Source organism: Patella vulgata, chromosome 1 (assembly GCF_932274485.2).
Source record: "Patella vulgata chromosome 1, xgPatVulg1.2, whole genome shotgun sequence".
In the NCBI taxonomy this organism is placed as follows: Eukaryota; Metazoa; Mollusca; class Gastropoda; family Patellidae; genus Patella; species Patella vulgata.
The window spans coordinates 19,922,957-19,942,354 of NC_065879.2; the positions used below are offsets into that span (position 1 = coordinate 19,922,957).

Genomic DNA, 19,398 nt, shown 5'->3' on the forward strand with positions numbered 1-19,398 from the left:
GGTTATATATAAAGGATTAGTTAAACCACCATTAAGTATAATTAGAGAAAACTAGCTGTGACAGATTGTTAGGTGAACATGTGCAATCTATCATTGTGAGTGTGACCATGTTTTTGATGAATGAAGGTGAAAGTTGAAAGACGTAGGTGTGAAGTATTTACTACACAACTCTATAACATTGTTTACCCTACTGAGCCTAGCTAGCTCTACTGTATATTTTATTAACCTAGAAAATGTGGCAGGATGTCAGTACAACCTAACTCTTATTTTCAGGTTGGCAGGAATTTCTCCATTTCTATAAATGAAATGAAATGATGTTTACTAATGTCCTACTGGTCTACTCTGATTTGGCTAATGAAAACAGGCATATGCCATACAATGTGCTATATAGGGAAATTCTGCTCAGACATTGGTGCTACGGCATAATTTTATACTGTATTCCATCTGTCAAGGGATTTTATTTGTGCACGGTAATGTGTACTCAAGACCTTTTTTGTCCCATCCAAACGACTATACATTGTCCCTTGCCAGGCCCTCTGTCCTGCACCACTGTCCTGATGAACTTTCTCAACCAACACCGGGATCAAAATCAGTCACTTTGGTCACTTCATCAAACTTGAGGTCCATACATTTCCTGTTCGGACTACTAGTACTACATGTAGTTGTAAAATTATTTGATGTGAAATAGACCACTATTTTTTCGATTGTTTTAGGGAGAATCTTGATCATGTACATGTAGGATTCAACATCCATTATTACATGTAAATCAAATTATTTCTAGGTGTGAGATAATACCTATACTAGCAGGTTATTAGTCTGGGAATGTACATTAATCTCTCTCTCTCTCTCTCTCTCTCTCTCTCTCTCTCACAAACTTTTCTCCATAAATCTGCAAATCTTTAAAATATCAATGGAGTGTTCATGTCAGATCAGATGTTTATTTATCACTCAATTACCGCTATTTATTGATAGTTGTTTTGTCAGCCTTGAGGATATCTTTTTGTTGTTTAATAGAGGAGATTATTTATGGTGGTATTGTGTTTGTATAATTTTATTAAATTGTTACTTCGTTACTTAAAGTCTCATTGTGTCAGTTTAGCACAATAGAAATCCCTTGCAAACAACAATATAGTGAAAGATGAATCTCTATTATTTTAATATTATGAATATCGGTACAAATATGGCTCAATTCCGTTCAGTAGTTACAAAGATACTTAAATTGAAATTTCATCGCACTATGCTGCTCGCTATGTAATAAGCGTACCTACAGCATTGATAGGCCTATTTTAATTCTGACTGAATCCAAGCCAGGACATTATCAAGCGTTGGTACTTTGATTTTGTTTTCTTAATTAAATGTTAAACAATCAATCTGAGTGCATACATTTAAATGTATTGGGGATGGTTAAACCATGAGAAATTTGATATTAGAGCAAATGAGGCATCCTTATATTAAATGTATTAATTGCCTTTACACTGTCTGTTATTTGTTTATTTTATATTATTACAGAGTCAGATAACGTTAATGGATTTACCAGTATTTCAATCAATTCAACCAGATGTAAGTTCATTCTATTTTATAACACACAGAGAAAAATTAGATATAAGTGGGTAAAATGGTCAAGAAAATGGTCTGGATCATTTTGATTTAATTGAATATTTAGTAATATAGTTGTCACCCCGATTGGAATGCCCTTCAGTCCGACGTCCGCAATTGCTTGTGGATGCTCAGCTAGAGGCAAAGGTTACCATCTGATTGATACACAGCATTTATGGCCATGAGACAAAGAAGTCTATTGATTTTCAGCGATTTCCTATAATTACTGCCAGAGTTCTGAAGAAGTCTATTGATTTTCAGTGATTTCTAGTAATTACTGCCAGAGTTTTGAAGAAGTTGATTGTATTCAGTGATTTCCAGTAATTACTGTCAGATTTCTGGCCTTTGATTACCTTGAAAAATTGTGTGGACGCTCTAGTCGTCCATGAAATTATGACTATGATGCTTATTTCTTTCAGGAATTGACATCATGTGCCTGGACAACAAAAACTAAATTAATCCGTGCACCGTATGTTGTTGCCTTCACTCGCAGATTTAATCATGTAAGTTGTCTTTTTATTTTACTGTGTTTGTTTCAAAATTGCCATACCTTTTATTACATACATTCACAATATAGTAATGTGACCTAATTCATTTAAAAAATTCCAAAAGGTTTTCCTCATACATCATTGGGATTTTTGGGAGTAGTTTCTCCTTGTCAGTGGTGCAGGGCTGAGGGCCTTACAAGGACAGCTGTCTAGTTGTTTGGATGGTTCGAAAAACCGAGGTCTCGTGACCCATGTACCCCATGGCTTGCGCATAAAATATTCCTTTTCAGGTGGAATTGATATAAGAGTAAGCCCTGGTGTCATAGAGTTGAGTGGCAGGGTTTCGATTTCTGGCTTGTATATTACAAGGAATATAGTTGCCTGTCCAGCCTCCATGGATTTTTATGGGTCCTCCGGTTTCCTACCACAGCTATATATTGACCCCTACGCACAAGAGAATTATTGAAATAAATTTGAACCATAGTGTTTGTCAAATGGACGTTAAGCCCCATTTCTCTCCCTCTCTCTTGCATTTCGCTTTAATGTACAACCACACTTACCCAACAATTCTTGAATGTTGATAATCAATATTTGACTGACTGGCTATATTTTCTATTTTTCAGGTAAATTTTTGGGTACAGAAGGAAATATTAAATTGTCAGACTTTAAAAACGCGCGCTGAAGTATTATCCCATTTTATAAAAATTGCCAAAAAACTGTTAGATTTGAATAATTTACATGCTGTAATGGCTGTTATATCTGCGTTACAAAGTGCTGCTATTTTTAGACTCTCTAAAACGTGGATGGTAAGATACTTTTATATTTATTTTTATTATCCTTTGCTGAAAGTGGGATATTGAAATCTGGCTCCATCCGTCTTTCTGGCCGTCTGTCCTTCTCAATATTGTAGTTGACAATCCCTCAAAGACTATTTATTGAAAGAAATATGTGCATGAGAACAACACTACACACAAAAAAACTATATCACAACCTGCAGAACAGGCAAACTACACAGACTTTGCAAGGAATAAGCAACAAATACCAATTTCAGTGAATGGATGCGGGGCCCAGCCGAAAGTGTCCAAAGTAATTTTGATTGTGTAGCAATATATTTAACCTTTGTTCATGTATGATTGGGCTTTAGGTGACATTACAAAATCTAAAAATAGTCAGCCACATTTATTATAGACCAAACAATGTTTTTAGATGAGAAAATAATTAGTCAGCTTGCTAATGTGAAAACAAAAAAAAATCATTTATCCTTTTTTCCATTCTAAAATGAAAAAGGGAATAGTAATTTGATTCCGTCAACAAACTCTCCAATTTCCTCTGCCAATCCGTGACCTTTCATTCATCTAATCAATAAAGCCATAAATCACGTGACCAAGATGTAATTTAGCCGTGTAAAAAGATGTCCATGATATTTCTATTTGTAAGGTGATCATCGTTGATGTTAGATATCGGAATCGGTTAATCCATAAAAAGTCATGAACAGTTCTACATTTATCTGTCTTCATTAACCCAGTCATTGCAGCAAAATAGAACATTAAAAAGATAATTAAATTTCAAAAAAAAAAAGTCTAAAGAATGTGCATCAGGCAAAATGTGAACAATACATGTAAAACCTTTTGTTTCAAAAAAAAGAGGGAGACTCTGTAAAAAATAACTTTAACATGAACAGGAAGTTATTCAAATCAACGAAATAATACACCATGTCACGTACACATGGAGAGGACCATTTTACTTGTGTTTACTTCAGATAAAAGCAATCTTTATTTCAACTAACGTAATCGACATCTTGACAGACAGCATACTGGATAATCATTACTTCCTGACATTTACAAGACACATTTATTCAATTTACATTCCTCTAATATAGGACTGGTCAATCATTTCTAGTTTTAGTCTTGATCAACGTAGGAATACATACGAGTACATCTGTGTGATACTAGGTTATGATCAATAATCTCCCTGACTGGTTGATTATTTGTAATGTCTTTTGGGAGGTTGGGTGGCTGAATGGTCTATTATGATCATAAAAGTCTGTCAATTAGATTGTTTTCAATCCCACACTTGTACATGACACGGAGTAAGCTCGCCAGCCTAACCTTGTGGGTTTCCTCCATGTCCTTCAGTTTTCTCATACTGCTAAAGACCCATAACCTCACAAGTTAAAAATTTACTCAAAATTCCTCGCCTTAACTAAAATATAGCCCTTTATAAACTTTTGTTGTTTTAATATACCTAATACATCAATAAGAAACTACATATATGTGCAAAATTTTGTGTTTCTGGATCAAATATATTTCTCATAAACAGTGATTGTACCATGTGTTAGTCACGAAATTACCAGGTTTGCGGTGAGTGAACATTAAACCCCATTTTTCTCTCTCTCTTTAAGTTTACTCAACAAGTGAATACTTCTACGTATTAATTTCTTTGTAGCATATTATTTTACAATCCATAATGTAAGACTGGTTGATCATGTCTTAAGTCTAGATCAACACGTTTTACGATCAATATGCTAGCATGTTATTATCCTAGTAGACAGATTCATGTGACTGGTCGTTTGGGTCTAATTATTCTTGATTACTTGATTAACTAGTTATTATGATATTATTCGGAGATTGGTGCAGAAAAGCAGGAAGTTCAACGGAAAAGCTACATAATTTTTTAAAAATAATTCAAGTAATTATGTCAACATATCCTTTCCCTAAATATAAAATGATCCCGAATGTCATTGTTACCTGCAACAGGTAAATTTCAACTTTAGTGATTTTCACCGTTTTTTGTGAGTAGTCGTAACTTGCTGCCAATAAACAAGCTCTGACGTAATTTTAGTCCTTCTGTTCATAGAAATATAGACTAGAATATAATGATAATGACTATTTAAGAAAGGTTGAAGATTAGGCTATAATAGCCCTTCATAGAAAATATAATACAAAAAATAAAGTGTGATAAATTAAATACATGTAACTCGCCACAATAATTTACAACAGAGAGGAAAAAAAATAATACAAAATCAGTTAAAAAGACTAAATCGGGAAATATAACAGAAAGTTTGAATACACCAAGTGTCTTGAAACATTTGATATTGATGCCATTCGACAACAATTAAAAGTTAATTGATTATTGAATGACTTGATAATGGAAACTATAGGATTGTAGTCAAGGTTGACCAGTGTAATGATTTATTGATTGTGTAAATGTCAGGAGAGATATCGGAATCTTGACTTAGTAACTCGACGTCAATTATAAAATCAATTTTCACTTCTCACAATTAACCTACAACGCATTTCAATATGTCAGCTCAGTCTCTATTTTCTCCAATCTTAGAATAGATTGCATAATAAAATTGATATGGAAATCGCTTCTCACAAATAACCTGTGACACATTTCAATATGTCAACTCAATAAAAAAGACTCTTTTTATTTTTCCAAATCTTAAAATAGATTGTGTAGTAAAATTTCTTTCTTGAATTAAGATGGAAATCGTGACTTTGTATAATGTTACCATGATCAGGGTTTGAAGAAGATTCTTGAAATAAAATTCCTAAGAGTAAGCTTATCTAATTAAAGAAGGGTTTAGAAACTTCTCTCAGCGGGGTTGAGTGGTCGCATGCGCATTTCATCATAAGGTCTGTCATTGAGTCAAGTGGCGTGGTTTTAATTCACCACTTGTATGTGATGAGCAGTAGGGTCATCTGTCCAACTTGGGTTTTCTCTGGGTCCTCCCGTTTCCTCCCATTGCCAAAGACCCCTACGCACAAGCAAATAAATGAAATGAAATTGAACCATATGTTAAGTTTCAAAATGACCTAGTTTGTGTCGAGTGGATGTTAAACCCCCATTTCTCCCTCTCTCTCTCTCCCTCTTCTCTATCTCTTCTTGCCTTCGTTTTTTCTGTTCATGACTGCCACTTGATTACTGAAAACTAGGATGTTCTAGGCAGTTAATCTATTATTACTCTGTTTAATTATTACATGTGGTTTTATTTTTTATTCAGATGTTGTCTAAAAGAGATAAGTCTACGTATGAGAAGATGGCAGATCTATTTTCTGAAAACAGTAACCGCCAAAAATTACGAGATTATATGGAGAATGTGAAACTGCCGTGCATACCTTATTTAGGTAAATTTCCATCTCTCTTTAATTAACGGTAGTTGCAAGCTTGCAAGTTAGCTAGACTGTTTATAAAGACTTCATAATCAGTCATATCTTTTAGGCTTTGCAGTAAACAATAAGTCTTCAAAGACAAGACCAAAGTTGTAAAAACAAATAAAGTGAAATGTGTATATTTACATAATCAGTCATATCGCAATATGATTTTTGGCTGCAATACGAATAATCTACAGAACTGGATGACTGGGTTGAAAGATAAATGTTGACAGAATAATGAGCAGAAATGTATTTTCTTACTCTGTTGGCTGGTGGGTGAGTGGGTTGAGATCTCTTCGTTTGGATGCAAGTGTTGAAATTTTGCCACGATCCTTTAGTGAGCCAGTGCCTTACTCACTGGTCACAATCGTAAATATAGATAGCTTGTTAAACTTTTATTAAAATACCAGATCTGATCTATATTTAAATGTTTTATTCAGGTTTATATCTAACTGATCTGATCTATATAGACGTAGCTCATCCTCATCACGGAGGTATGGAAAGTCATTCACGTCGAATACAGATGAATAATATACTCCGTGTTATCGCAGATTTTCAACAGTCTACGTATGGTAAGTGATTTAAAATATGACAAGAGTTTATATTAGAGAAAGCGGGAAATTGAGTCGATAAATACAGGGTCATTTCGGGGCAAACCTGGTTCAATTTTATTTCAATAATTCACTTGCGCACATGGGTCTTAAGTAGTGGAAGGAAAACGAGTTGACCCTACTCCTTGTCACGTACAACCGTGGAATCAAAACCATGCCAGTTGACTCAATGACAGACCTTGTGATACAACGCGCACACACTAACCATTCGGCCATTCAACCCCCCCACAAAGTCTATAACAGGTGGAATTATGTCCAGGCTTGCATACTGTAGAAAATCCTGGTGATCGTTTCTAGTCTAAATATTATTATATTCTGTTTGTGTTTTTTGTAGAAAATCTGGGTATTTTAGAACATGTACAGAATTATTTAAAGTCTGTTCGTTATATAGAAGAACTACAGAAATTTGTTGAAGATGATAATTACAAGTAAGTTATAAAAAAAAAACCCACAATCCCGAAACATACCATAGACTTATTTATCGAGTACACAACCCTGATAAATGTTAATGATGATAATAAATAATACTGGACAATCATACATTCAACAATGTGATATCAATGAGATAAATGTACTGTCCAGAAAATTGATGTTTATGATAAATCATTTAGCCCATTAGTGATTTTTTGACAATAAAACAAACACTTCCCTCCCTTGTCAGATTTTAATGAAGGATTGTCCGAAACCAGAATGGTTTTGTTGTAAGGCCTTACTTACCTTGTGGGGCGGGAAGAGGCACTTCCACCTAGAGGGTTTTCATCGTTATTTTCTGGCATGGTTTCCCTTGTTAGTGGTGTAGGACAGGCGAGCCTGAAAAGGACAGCTGTCCAGTCGTTCGGATGGGACAAAAAAACCTGTGTACACATTGGTGTATGCCAGTCTTCATTAGTCCTGTCGGAGCAAAACAGTAGGACGTTAAACCCCATTTCATTTCCTAGAGGGTTTGTGAAGAAAATATGGCATTGACCTCTCTATATTGTTAATTCGAATAAAGCAGTACATGTATATATTAACAAATATTTACCAGGTGGTTGATAACTCTCAAGTTTATTTATATTATTTACAGATTATCGTTAAAGTTAGAACCAGCCACTAGTCAAGGTGTATCTACGTCACGGGAAGATGTCACGATCCATGTTTTACCTCCGTCACCCGCTACAGATCCTAGACCCGGATGTTTGTCTGTCAGCGGACCATCTAAATATGCTCCGGGGCATCGGAAATCTCGCAGTTTGACAGCCAAGTAAGCTCAGTTTACTTTCATGACTTTCGTTTCAGATAAATTATTGGATGGCTTTAGATCAATATAAAGTATAACAGAAAATTAGTAAAAAATCAATAGAGCTGACAACTAGACGTACAGCAGTGTTTCTGTTCTTGAAGATTCGGTTGGCCGAATCTCTGTCACAAGGAGTAGGGCCACCCATCCAACCTTGTTGGTTACCTCCCACAGCTAAAGACCCTTACGTGCAAACAAATTGTTTAGATAAAATTATACTGTATGTTAGACCCGAAATTACCTAGTTTGGGACATGGACGTTAAGCACCATTTCTCTCACTCTATAATTTCAAGATTTGAAAATTTGAACGAAAAAGTTTTGACAAAAGCAATCAAGCAATTCAGAAATCAAATTACACTTTATTCATAAAGTAAATGTTTTACAAATGAGGTTTTTTTCCTATATTTTTAGTTTTATGAGCTGTACTCATCCACAAGTAGAAAAAAGTTATAGTTTACCGTCGCGAACCACAGCTCCTTATGTTCAAGGTATTCGTCATTTACTGGATGATAGTGTCTTGGAGGAGGAGTCACCTTGTGCATCCAGTGATGGATCTGTGTGTAGTAAATTTCAGTCATGTAAGTTTTATTAACAATAAATATTTGCCCGGGGTGAATGGTTTAAAGAATTGCGCTGCCGATTAAACGCTTGTTTTATTTTGGTTTGATTCTACCTTAATTCTGTTATAAATTTAGAAAAACCAAGGTTTCTGCTTGTCTGTGGTGCAGGATAGGGGGGCCTGGCAAGGACAGTATCTAGTCATTCCCATAAGATTAAAAAACTAAGGTCCCAGAGTACACATTGGCATGCACATACAAGATCCCTTGACAGTTGGAATTTGAAAAAAGAGTAGGCTGTAGCACCGCTGTTCATGCAAAAGTCCCTCATAGCACACTGTATGGCATAAGACTATCTTCATTAGCTCAGTTGGTGCAGAACAGTAGGACAGTTAAAAACCCCAAAGCGTTTCATTTATTTGGTGTATTTTGGAAGTATGTCATTCTTTGACGTTTTGGTGTGTATTTGAAGTATATGTAAAGTGTATATTTGGGGTTTTTTTTCCAGTGGAATCGAGAGAACAACACGATTCTACATCTAGTGAACAGGAAACATTCTGGCCAGCATTAAATGAGTAAGTTTTTACTCCATCTTAAAGTCATTGGTCATCATTCATGATGAATATGTTTCAACTGTTGTGGTTGATTGAGATATTTTCTCATTCAGTTGGTGCATGTGTTGTAGCCTGTAATCCCTTATTTTACTTGTCACTAAATACAGGTTACAGAACATACCATCAAGCATCCCCATAGTGTGATATAGATTAGTCCATCTAGTTATGGAATAGTCCATCTTATTATAACTGGAGACAGTATGTTATAATACTGTGGGGGGTGGGGGAACTTAAAGATACATTATGTGGGCTTTAGATAAAGAGAGGACATTTCTTGCTATAATAGTTAAAAAATAGATATATTGAAAATTTTCATTCAAATTACTTTTATCTGTATCCCTTTCTGAACTTCATGGGTTGTGAGGTAATGCTTGTCAATGAGTTATGATTGTCACATTATTGAATGTATGATTATCCAGTATCATTTATGATTGTCAGTAACATTTATCAGGGTTGTGTACTGGATAACTGAACCTAGATACATTTCTGAATTACTTCCTGTGACCCAGGAAAAACATTTACATGCGGTAATTAATAAGACTGTTTATATTTTTTTATGTTTTAAGATAAAAACAGGTCATGCGGCTCATTTTAGGTGATGTGGGATTATCCAAGAATCTGAACATTTTTTTTATGCTCATATATTTATTGTGCACATGAACTAATGTTATTTTGTATTATTTCAGTATTCAATGGCGAGGGTCAGATGAAAGTCCTGGTACAATTTATCAGGCCAGTTTTACTTGCGAAGGTTGTTTAAAACGTAAAACATTGCTCAAAGATGGCAAGAAACCCACGGTAAGTTAATTCTCGTTGATTGGCTTGCGATTCAAAATTTTGGAACATTTTTAAAGCCACTGATTATCTTTCGTAGATCTTTTGACTTATTTAAGTCTGATGCATCAATTTTGGCGCAATAGAATAATATTTGATTTATTTATATTTGTTGTGTTTTCAGGTATCGTCATGGTCGAGATATTGGGTAGCATTATGGGGAACTAATTTATTATATTATCCTGCCAAATCACTCAGGGGATCCAGTCGATCTGATGTAAGTTCATTTTTTAAAAAATATATAACTTAACAACAGTATTTCTTTGTCCAAACAGGGGAGCCGCAGTGGCTCAGTGAGTCAGACTCTGGCTTGCTAACCTGAAGGTCTTTGGTTCGATCTCAATGTTACTAATTGGTGTGCGTGTAAAAGATACCTTGACAGTTGGAATTTAATATAAGAGTAGACCGTGCCATAGTGCTGCTGTTCGGGGAAAATTTCCCTCTTACCACATTAGCCCAGTCGGAGTATATAGAACAGTAGGATGTTTATAGTTTATAACAAATGTACGTAAAACTACAGTAAATAATTTGTATTTATAGTTTAAAACTAACCCAAGTAAACTACAATAAATTATTTGTATTTATTGTTTAAAACTTACCCAATAAATTGTTTGTATTTGTAGTTTAAAACTAACCCAAGTAAGATGACCTCAATCGTTGGTTGGATGGTAGTAATGGGAGATAATCCACTTCAACCAGATGCATTCCAACTTACAGATCCAGCTCGAGGTATGATCATAGAAACCTTTTTTTTTATCTGTCTTGTCATTTCTATTGTTAATCCACATCAAACTTATTTTATTACAGAACACGAAGAATATATTATATGACCTAATATTATTAAATATAATGCACTTTTTAATTCCATCAAACAACCAATAATTATCAAATTATGTATGTTCTTGCGCATAATACTAAACACATTCTGTGTCCCTTGACTAAGGACTCCATTGCCTCCATCTTGTAAATATGACATATTATTTCATAGGAATTGTATATACAATGATTGTTGATTGTTGTATTATTTGACAGGAAATGTATATAAAATGCGAGGTGGAAGTCAATCTCAAGCTTTACAGTGGTGCAGACATTTGAGTGAGGCATCGAAACGTTATAATCAAAGGGTAGGTGAACATAGTCCCATCTATTATAAATAACGTCCAAACTTTACGCTTTTATTATGTGGGGCCAGATACAGATGCTAACCTTTTCACCACCAGGTGGCCGAAGGGTCAAAGATATGCGCTTTAGATCACAAGGTTTGCAATTGAGTCAAGTAGTGTTGTTTTTCGATTCCCTGCATGTATGTGGGGCCAGATACTAACCTTTTTATCATCAGAGGGTTGGGTGGCCGAATGGTCTCAAATTTGCATTTACTGGTCCTATTTTATTACTGGAATTGCATCTTCATTAGCTAGGAAATTGGGTGGCCGCATGGTTAATGTGTGCGTGTTACACATCATAAGGTCTTTCATGAGTGGGGTCATCTGTCCAACCTCAAGTGTTTTCTCCGGGTCCTCCGGTTTCCTCCCACAGCTAAAGACTCCTACGCACACTGTATGGCGTATGCCCATCTTCATTAGCGCAGTCGGACCAGAACAGTAGGACGTTAAACCCCATGTCATTTCATTTTCATTTATATATTTATCGATCATGTTTCAATTTTGTTTTTTCAGCCTCCAGTTAACTTGATGTCTTTCGACTGAATGGAAAACTGTAGGGGAAAAGACTAGGTGCTCAAAGACTGCCAACTGTGTGCTTCGATTGGTTATCATTCAATCATGTGACAAAATTTGGCCAATCAGTCAGCTGGTCTGATGAATTAAGAAGAGCCAATCAGTAACAACATCATTACGTGCATAAACCAATCAAAGCAGAATTAATTAGTTATATTAGCCAATCAAGACAAAGCAGACATTTCCTGCTGTGATAATCAGCCAATCGTTATTAACTTGTGGATTTTCAACCAATGAAATTCACCAACTGATTAGTCATCATTCCTCGAGACTTCATTAAATCTGAACGCTTGTTAAATATGAGCGGATATAATATGGTGTTGCTATGGCAACAGATGCTCAATGGAATCCCCTAATTTCGCGGCCAGTGTAGACGCTAATGGACAGGATAATATAAATAAATTGTCATGTTTTTAAATTATTTTTATCCAATGACTGTGTGAGTATTTCTACTGTGCTTCCTGATCTCTCTATGCAATGTTTGCCGGTGTTTATTGGTTGTGTGTCAGGTGTGTACTGGTGGATGAATTATTTAGATTTCATGGAATATTTTTAACAGGCCAGTGAAAGTCAGATAATGGATTTATAGCTTAATGTTTTTGTCAGCTTGTATAAAGTCTTAAAACACAAACGGTAGATCTTATATAAATAGAAAAAAAAAATAAAAACAGCGCTAAATATTTATCTGTATTCTGTGAAATTGACATAGAGTAAGAAGTGCTATTATAAAACATTACGAGAAGTCATATTAATAACAGGTATCGTCTGTTCAGACACAATGGGCTTTACAAAAAGGCAAAATGTTGTACAACACCATCACAGGTTTTGGCTATAATGGCAATCCATAGTACAGAATCTTAAAATTCACAGAAGTATCCAGTCTCAAAGAAAAAACCCCAAAAAACAAAACGCATGCTTATTATTTACTTTAAAGACAACTGCAGTAAAAACTATATACCACAAGTCAAATCTATTGTGAGATTTTGTGTAACTTTTGTGTAAATTTAAAAAAAAGGGTATAGATATTCAGATCTTAGCTGAACTTCGATAATAAATGATATTATTTTCATTTATTTGTGGCTCTGGTTACAGTACATCATTAATTCATGTGTGAATTACAATTTAATTTCTTTGGTCTCTTACTCTAAATCAAACCGTAAGTAAAATAAATTTTCAACCTAACTGTTTATTCTCAAGCTAGACACTATCATCGTTGCCTTGTTAATCTGTCATTATTTAATGTACTTGTTCTGTTACTGACTGAGCAAGCCTGGACATCAGGCACTTGTCACAGACTCTGGTCAGACACTAATTGTCACACGTTTGTGATGGGTACCTGATGTCCAGGCTTGCTCAGTCAGTAACAGAACGTTTGTGACAGGTGCCTGATGTTCACCCTTACAAATATATGTTGAATTAGAATTTGTACTGTGACAGTTGCCTTATGTCCAGGTTTCTGACTGAGATACTCGTTGTAGCATAATTAAATAGTGTTTAGACATTTACACCTAAATTTAGCCACTCAGACTCCGAACAACAGTGGTCAAAGTACCGTTTTGACAACAAAAAAAAAATAAACAAGCACGGAAGTGAATTTTGTACAGTCCAATAGAAAAATAATTGATTTTCTTCGCTCCCTAAAAGAAGTGTGTTAAATCAAACTTTGATATTATGTACACATGTATTCAGAAGATACACAAATGTAAGAAAACAACAAATATCTCTTTTCTTCTGTCTCCTCTTGTTGAATGCACTGACCTGGAAGTTATTGAGGGTTATTTCCCCTGCTTGTTCGGGGGAGCTAAATTAGTAGTTAATATGATAAAAATTGCTGGGAAAATGGTTCCTGAAATAGTGTGTGTGTATAATGCTCATTAGAAATCTATGCTTAACTGATAGACTATTTGATTTCCTAATTGGGAAATTGTCTTAAGAAAATAATCATCCCTCAGCAGTTTCAAATTGACAAAAAACTATTATGGTATATTTCTCCATGCATGCATCTTAATTCCTAATTTTGTTTCGCAGTCTTAGTTGATTTTCGAAGATTATTGTTTCTGATATATTAGACTTTTAAATTCAATATTTCGTAACTAAGTTGAATAAATTAGGATTTAGTTTTAAAACAAAATAAATTGTTAAAAAAGTGAAAGTAGCTTGAAGAGAGAAAGTAATTAACATTAGACTTATATACCTGTATCTCTCCAACTGTAGTCAGTTTTAAAACAAAATTATACGTTGTAGATTTACATACAACACAATGAATTTATAAATTTACCAAATATACATGTAAGGCATACGTTTATTAGAATCTTGAGTTATTATTCTGTTTCAGTGAGAATATCAATAATGAAGTTCTGTTTGTAAAGTAAGGCATTAGGTAAATGATCTAAATTACTTTAGTTTATTTAAGTTCCCTCTCTATTATTAAAAATAAAAAAATATTGTATAGAAAAAAAAATGAACATTCAACCTTGTGTATAAAGTTCCTATTATTTGATATTTTATGACAATAAATAAAGGTCTGGATAAAGGCCTAATTATTTTATATTTAAGTGAAGATCTAAATAAAAACCCTATTATTTGATATTTTATTAAGGTCTGAATAAAACCCCTATTATTTCATATTTTATTAAAGTCTAAATAAAGACCCCATTATTTCATATTTTATTACAGTTTAAAGTGAAAGTCTAAATATAGACCCTATTATTATTATTTGATATTTTAATACATTAAGTAAAGGTTTGAATAAAGACTGTATTATTTGATATTTTATTGCAATTTAAAGTGAAAGTATGAATATAAAGACCCCGTTATTACATGTATTTGATATTTATTACAATAAATGAAGAGAAGAATGATAATAATTTTAAGTTTTTATGTGTGCAATATTACATATATTTCTATAAGTCACAGTTTTATCTGTTTATATGACAGGAAATTTTAACAATTGACCAATAAATATTGTTAATTTAAGCTACTTCAAGGTAGAAATTGTACTACATATCATTCTGTGATTAATGGTGAAAGCTGTTGAAGCTATTGTACGTACATGTAATGTTATTGTGAAAAATATTCAACCCCGTAAACTGATAATTACAACAACACATACATTGTACAATGTACAATATCATGTAGTGGGGAGTTTTGTTCTCTACTCGTTGGACTGATGGGGGTGACAATAATATACAACCACATTTCAAAGCAGACATTGTACTACATTTCAATATGGGAGCCGCTTTGGCTTAGTGAATACGACATTGGCTCGCTTATAGGGGTGATATAGGCTATGCCTGTTCCTTGATCTTTTTTGATCCATTTCAAATAAAATATTGTTTACACAAAAAAAGAGATACTGATATTAATATTGTTTGTTGGTCAGTTGTTAGTCAATATTGATATAGAGAATGTATAAATATTACTATACAGTATTATAATAACCATTATTATATTAATTACCTATAAACATATACTCTTCTTTTACTAATACACAGTCATAGATTTACTTATAGACGTGGCAGGCTGAAGTCTAGAGCCTCAATATTGAAGAGAGCCTCCGTCATTTAAGTATAGGCATGGCAGACTGAAGCCTAGCATCTAATTAAATAACTGAGGGCCTGAAGATCTACATGTAGTTGGGCCTCCAGTCATTAACCTATAAGCGTGGCAGGTTGAAGCCTAGGCCCTCAAGATCTAGGTGGACCTCCGGTTATTTACCAGCATGTATAGGCATGGCAGGTTGAAGCCAAGGGCCTCAAAATGGAGGGGGGCCCCTCCCGTCAAAGTGAATAATATTGTTGACACTGTCATAAGCCTGTGTTTAAAACGCACTCTCATCTTTCTTTAGTGGTGAGGGTCGGAGATTTGGAGGGCTACAGCCTCTCTTCATGTGAGATAGACAACACAACAAGGGCCCTCCTTTTAATAAGAAAAATATTCTAAAATCAAGTTTTCGACTAAAACAAAGCTACCCCTACCAAGAACTGATTTTGTTTTACTTTTAAATGTACGATAACTCGTTAGGGTTTCTTGTACGGTATCTTGTTAGGGTTTCTTATATGATAACTCGTTAGGGTTTCTTGTGCTATATATAAAGAGTGCTCTGTACATTAAAGGCAAAAAAATAAAAAAGATTGGCATACATGTAAATAAATGATATTTAAATACCAAAAATCATCATTTTGTGTATTAGAGATTCAAATCCTTACAATGTCTAAAGAATTCAAATTATAGTTTAAATTGTTCACTCACTCAAATGCTTTTGAATTAAGGATTAAAAATCTTAGACTAGAGCTTCTGGATTGACTTGTTAAAATTTTTTTTTGCTTTTGTTAGGCTTTAAAATTAGATTAAGGTGACTAGCTTTCCATAAATTATATAAAATTTAAAGCTTGGCTTGTAAATTGTTTATTGTAAAGCTTCAAAATCTAAATAGTGGGAAATCTAATAAAAAGAATTGGATTGTCAGATTTTACGATCCGATAACCATGATGTGACCAGCTTTCTGTTTTAAATTATACAAAATTTAGAGCTTAGCTTGTAAATTTGTTTATTGTAAGGCGTCAAAATTTAAATGAATTTGACAAAACTATTAAAGAAATTGAATCGTCAGATTTTTTACGATCTGATAACTATGATGTACATGTACATATTATAGTACATGTATTCTAGACAGTCCCACTGTTGATATTTGCCGAGATGGATTCTTTCTGTTTCATAACTAACTTCATTTAATTTCATTTCTTATCTCATACAAAAATAATCCTATTTATTTTTATAGTAAGAATTTTTTTTTGATTAATTGTATAATTTATTTATTATAAGCTTGAAGTTTATTTAATCTCATTTTCACTTGTTTTGTCCAACATCGGTCTTGTTGAAATACTTTAATTAAAAAAAAATGTTTAAAAATGACAGTGAATGATCTACTATAAAGTGTCTATTTTCTTTTGTCCAATATCAGTCTTGTCATCAATGGTTGGAATACTTTGATAATAAAATGTCTTCTACGAAGACAAACATGTATTGTTTATTTCATCCGAAATGGGTCCTGTCTTTAGATAATTGGTGCTTAGAAACTAAAACAATTAGATTGTATACTGGTTATATAGAGCATTCTCCCAGCCAATCAGAACTCTTTACTGGTTACGCACAGCTTGCTCTCAGCCAATCAGAAGTCTTACTGGTTATATAGAGCATGCTCCCAGCCAATCAGAACTCTTATCTGTCACATGATGCGGTGATTAAGCTACGATTTTGTACAGAGAAATCTATTTATAAAGTCATTCATTCCATATTTAATTGTAAAATGTTGTTGTGTCAAAATGATGCTTTCATTGTTAACTTTCAAATATTCTCGGCATATTAAACACATTAAAAAACATTTTTGTAAGCTTTTCATTTTAACCCTGCCTATACAATATATTTTGCATCGTCGCATTAATAAATTTATGTTTTATTTATGTTTTTTCTTCATCGATGTCATCACATTAATCCACAAAAACATGACGCAGGAAAGCGGGGTTCTTTTCAAACATTAATTCTCCACTAAATCTGTAAAAAGTAAACCCCTCTTTCTTCCAGTATGTTTATGTGGAATACTCATCATTTTAATCGTTTTCAGAATACTGAAATCAAGGTTTTCAGTATTTATTATTATTTTTTTTTTGTGCAGAATTTGTTCTGTTTATAATGTACAGATATTACAAGATAAAACAAAAAACATTTTTTTTATTTACTACTTATTGTTTGAGTTATTTTATTTAAGTGAAAACAGAAATGAAATGGGGTTTAACGTCCTACTGTTCTGCACCAACTGGGATAATGAAGACAGTGTGCTATGAGGAAAATTTTGCCTGGACAGTGGCGCTACGACCTATACTGTCCCAACTGTCAAGGGTTCTTTCAAGTGCACAGCAATCTGTCCTGCACCACTGAGGGGAAATCACAGCCGAAAATTCACAATGAACTTCTCGATCAACGTAGGGATCGAACCCGGGACCTCTAGGCTAGTGAGACGTCTTAGCTACTGAGCCACTGTGGTTCTATTCTGTTTACTTCGGACATAATAATATAAACTTGTCTGGACAGAATTGGTGCCTTTCATTTATTTTACAGCTTCGCATACTATATGTACCCATTTACTCATCTGGTTTCATACTAATTCAAAAAATTGTTTTAGAACTTTATTTGCAGAAGAAAAAAGTTTATTATTGTGAGCTAATTTACTCGCCCATTGTCATCTCTCACAGTGATAGTAGCCAAGCGAATATTGACTGCTGATCATTTTGCAAAATGGCAGATACATTTGTCATGTCTCAATATATGGGGATATGGGGAAAACCCATGTGCAATCTTGGAACCGAACGCTTCAGACAACTCGACCAGCTGGGAAATGTGAAACCCAAAGGACATACCCTGTACAATGTTAAAGAAAGACACAAGATGTAGGCCAATCTACATATTATACTATTTGTTAGGAGTTATTGCCCCTGACAACCTTTTGGGATAGTTTGTGAACTGTCAGTATGGTACGCTGAGCTTAGTGATCCAACTTTAAAGCTGTTCATTGTTATTTGTGGTTAACGCGTGTGCATTGTATCATAAGGTCTGTCGTGGAGGTGGAGTGGTTTCGATTTCCGCTTGTACGTGGCCTGTTGAACCTCATGGGTTTTCTCCTGGTCCTCCGGTTTCCTCCCACTGCTAAAGTCCTCTAGACGCAAGTGAATTATTGAAATAAAATTGAATCATATGTAAGTCCCAAATGACATAGTTTGTGTTAAGTGGATGTTAAACCCCATCTCTCTCTTTAATCGATTGTAAACTACACTACTTTGAAAGATGAATCTCTAAAAGGAATATCAGTTCAAAAGTGGTTCAATTTCATGGTGTAAAAGATATGATGAATTGAACATATGACGTCCTCAGCAGACGCAATCTGATTAAAACACAGATCCGATTTCGTTTCGTTTTTTATAGTTCCAACATTTCATTTCAATTGTCTTTACTACACCAGGATCTGGAAGAGTTGTTATATAACCCGCATTCTGGTTGAAGTGAGGGATTAATCAATGGAATGGTCTGTTGCAGCGAGTTCTTGGCGTGCGATGCACGGAACTATGGGTATTCCACTAGAAACATCAACGCTGATTGGTTAATCAAATGTCTGACGTCATAGGTCAAAAACTGCTCATATGACCCCTGATGCAACCTCCCACTACAACTGGTCAGATCCTCATGCAGTAGAGGCCATCGAAAGTAAAAAAAACAAGAGCATCGCTACCGCTGCAATATACGTCCACATTCCTGCTTTGATTGATATGGTACTTTTTAAAACTAGAAATGGGCGTGGCTCTGCCCCTGGGGGTCGGGCATGCACCAAAAACAATAGGGATCTTCCTTGGGGTATAAGGAATAAGTATACCAAGTTTGAAGAAAATCCAGTAAGAATTGCGCCCTGTAGGCGACACAAAGACACACGAAAAGAAAATGGGAAATGGGCGTGGCTCTGCCCCTGGGGGTTGGG

General features: G+C 34.4%; 1 protein-coding gene across 1 annotated transcript in view; it reads left to right on the forward strand.

The window, feature by feature from the left end:
• The window catches only part of LOC126811911 (ras-specific guanine nucleotide-releasing factor RalGPS2), a 56,714-nt gene extending 46,007 nt beyond the window's left edge, over positions 1-10,707 (forward strand). The window contains exons 5-16 of the mRNA XM_050537959.2: positions 1,510-1,560; positions 2,016-2,099; positions 2,708-2,890; positions 6,091-6,214; positions 6,682-6,813; positions 7,187-7,280; positions 7,919-8,095; positions 8,544-8,710; positions 9,198-9,264; positions 9,990-10,101; positions 10,262-10,354; positions 10,678-10,707. Coding sequence (XP_050393916.1) covers positions 1,510-1,560; positions 2,016-2,099; positions 2,708-2,890; positions 6,091-6,214; positions 6,682-6,813; positions 7,187-7,280; positions 7,919-8,095; positions 8,544-8,710; positions 9,198-9,264; positions 9,990-10,101; positions 10,262-10,354; positions 10,678-10,707 — 1,314 coding nt within the window. The remainder of the gene's footprint in view (positions 1-1,509; positions 1,561-2,015; positions 2,100-2,707; positions 2,891-6,090; positions 6,215-6,681; positions 6,814-7,186; positions 7,281-7,918; positions 8,096-8,543; positions 8,711-9,197; positions 9,265-9,989; positions 10,102-10,261; positions 10,355-10,677) is intronic.
• The last annotated feature ends 8,691 nt before the right edge of the window (positions 10,708-19,398 follow it).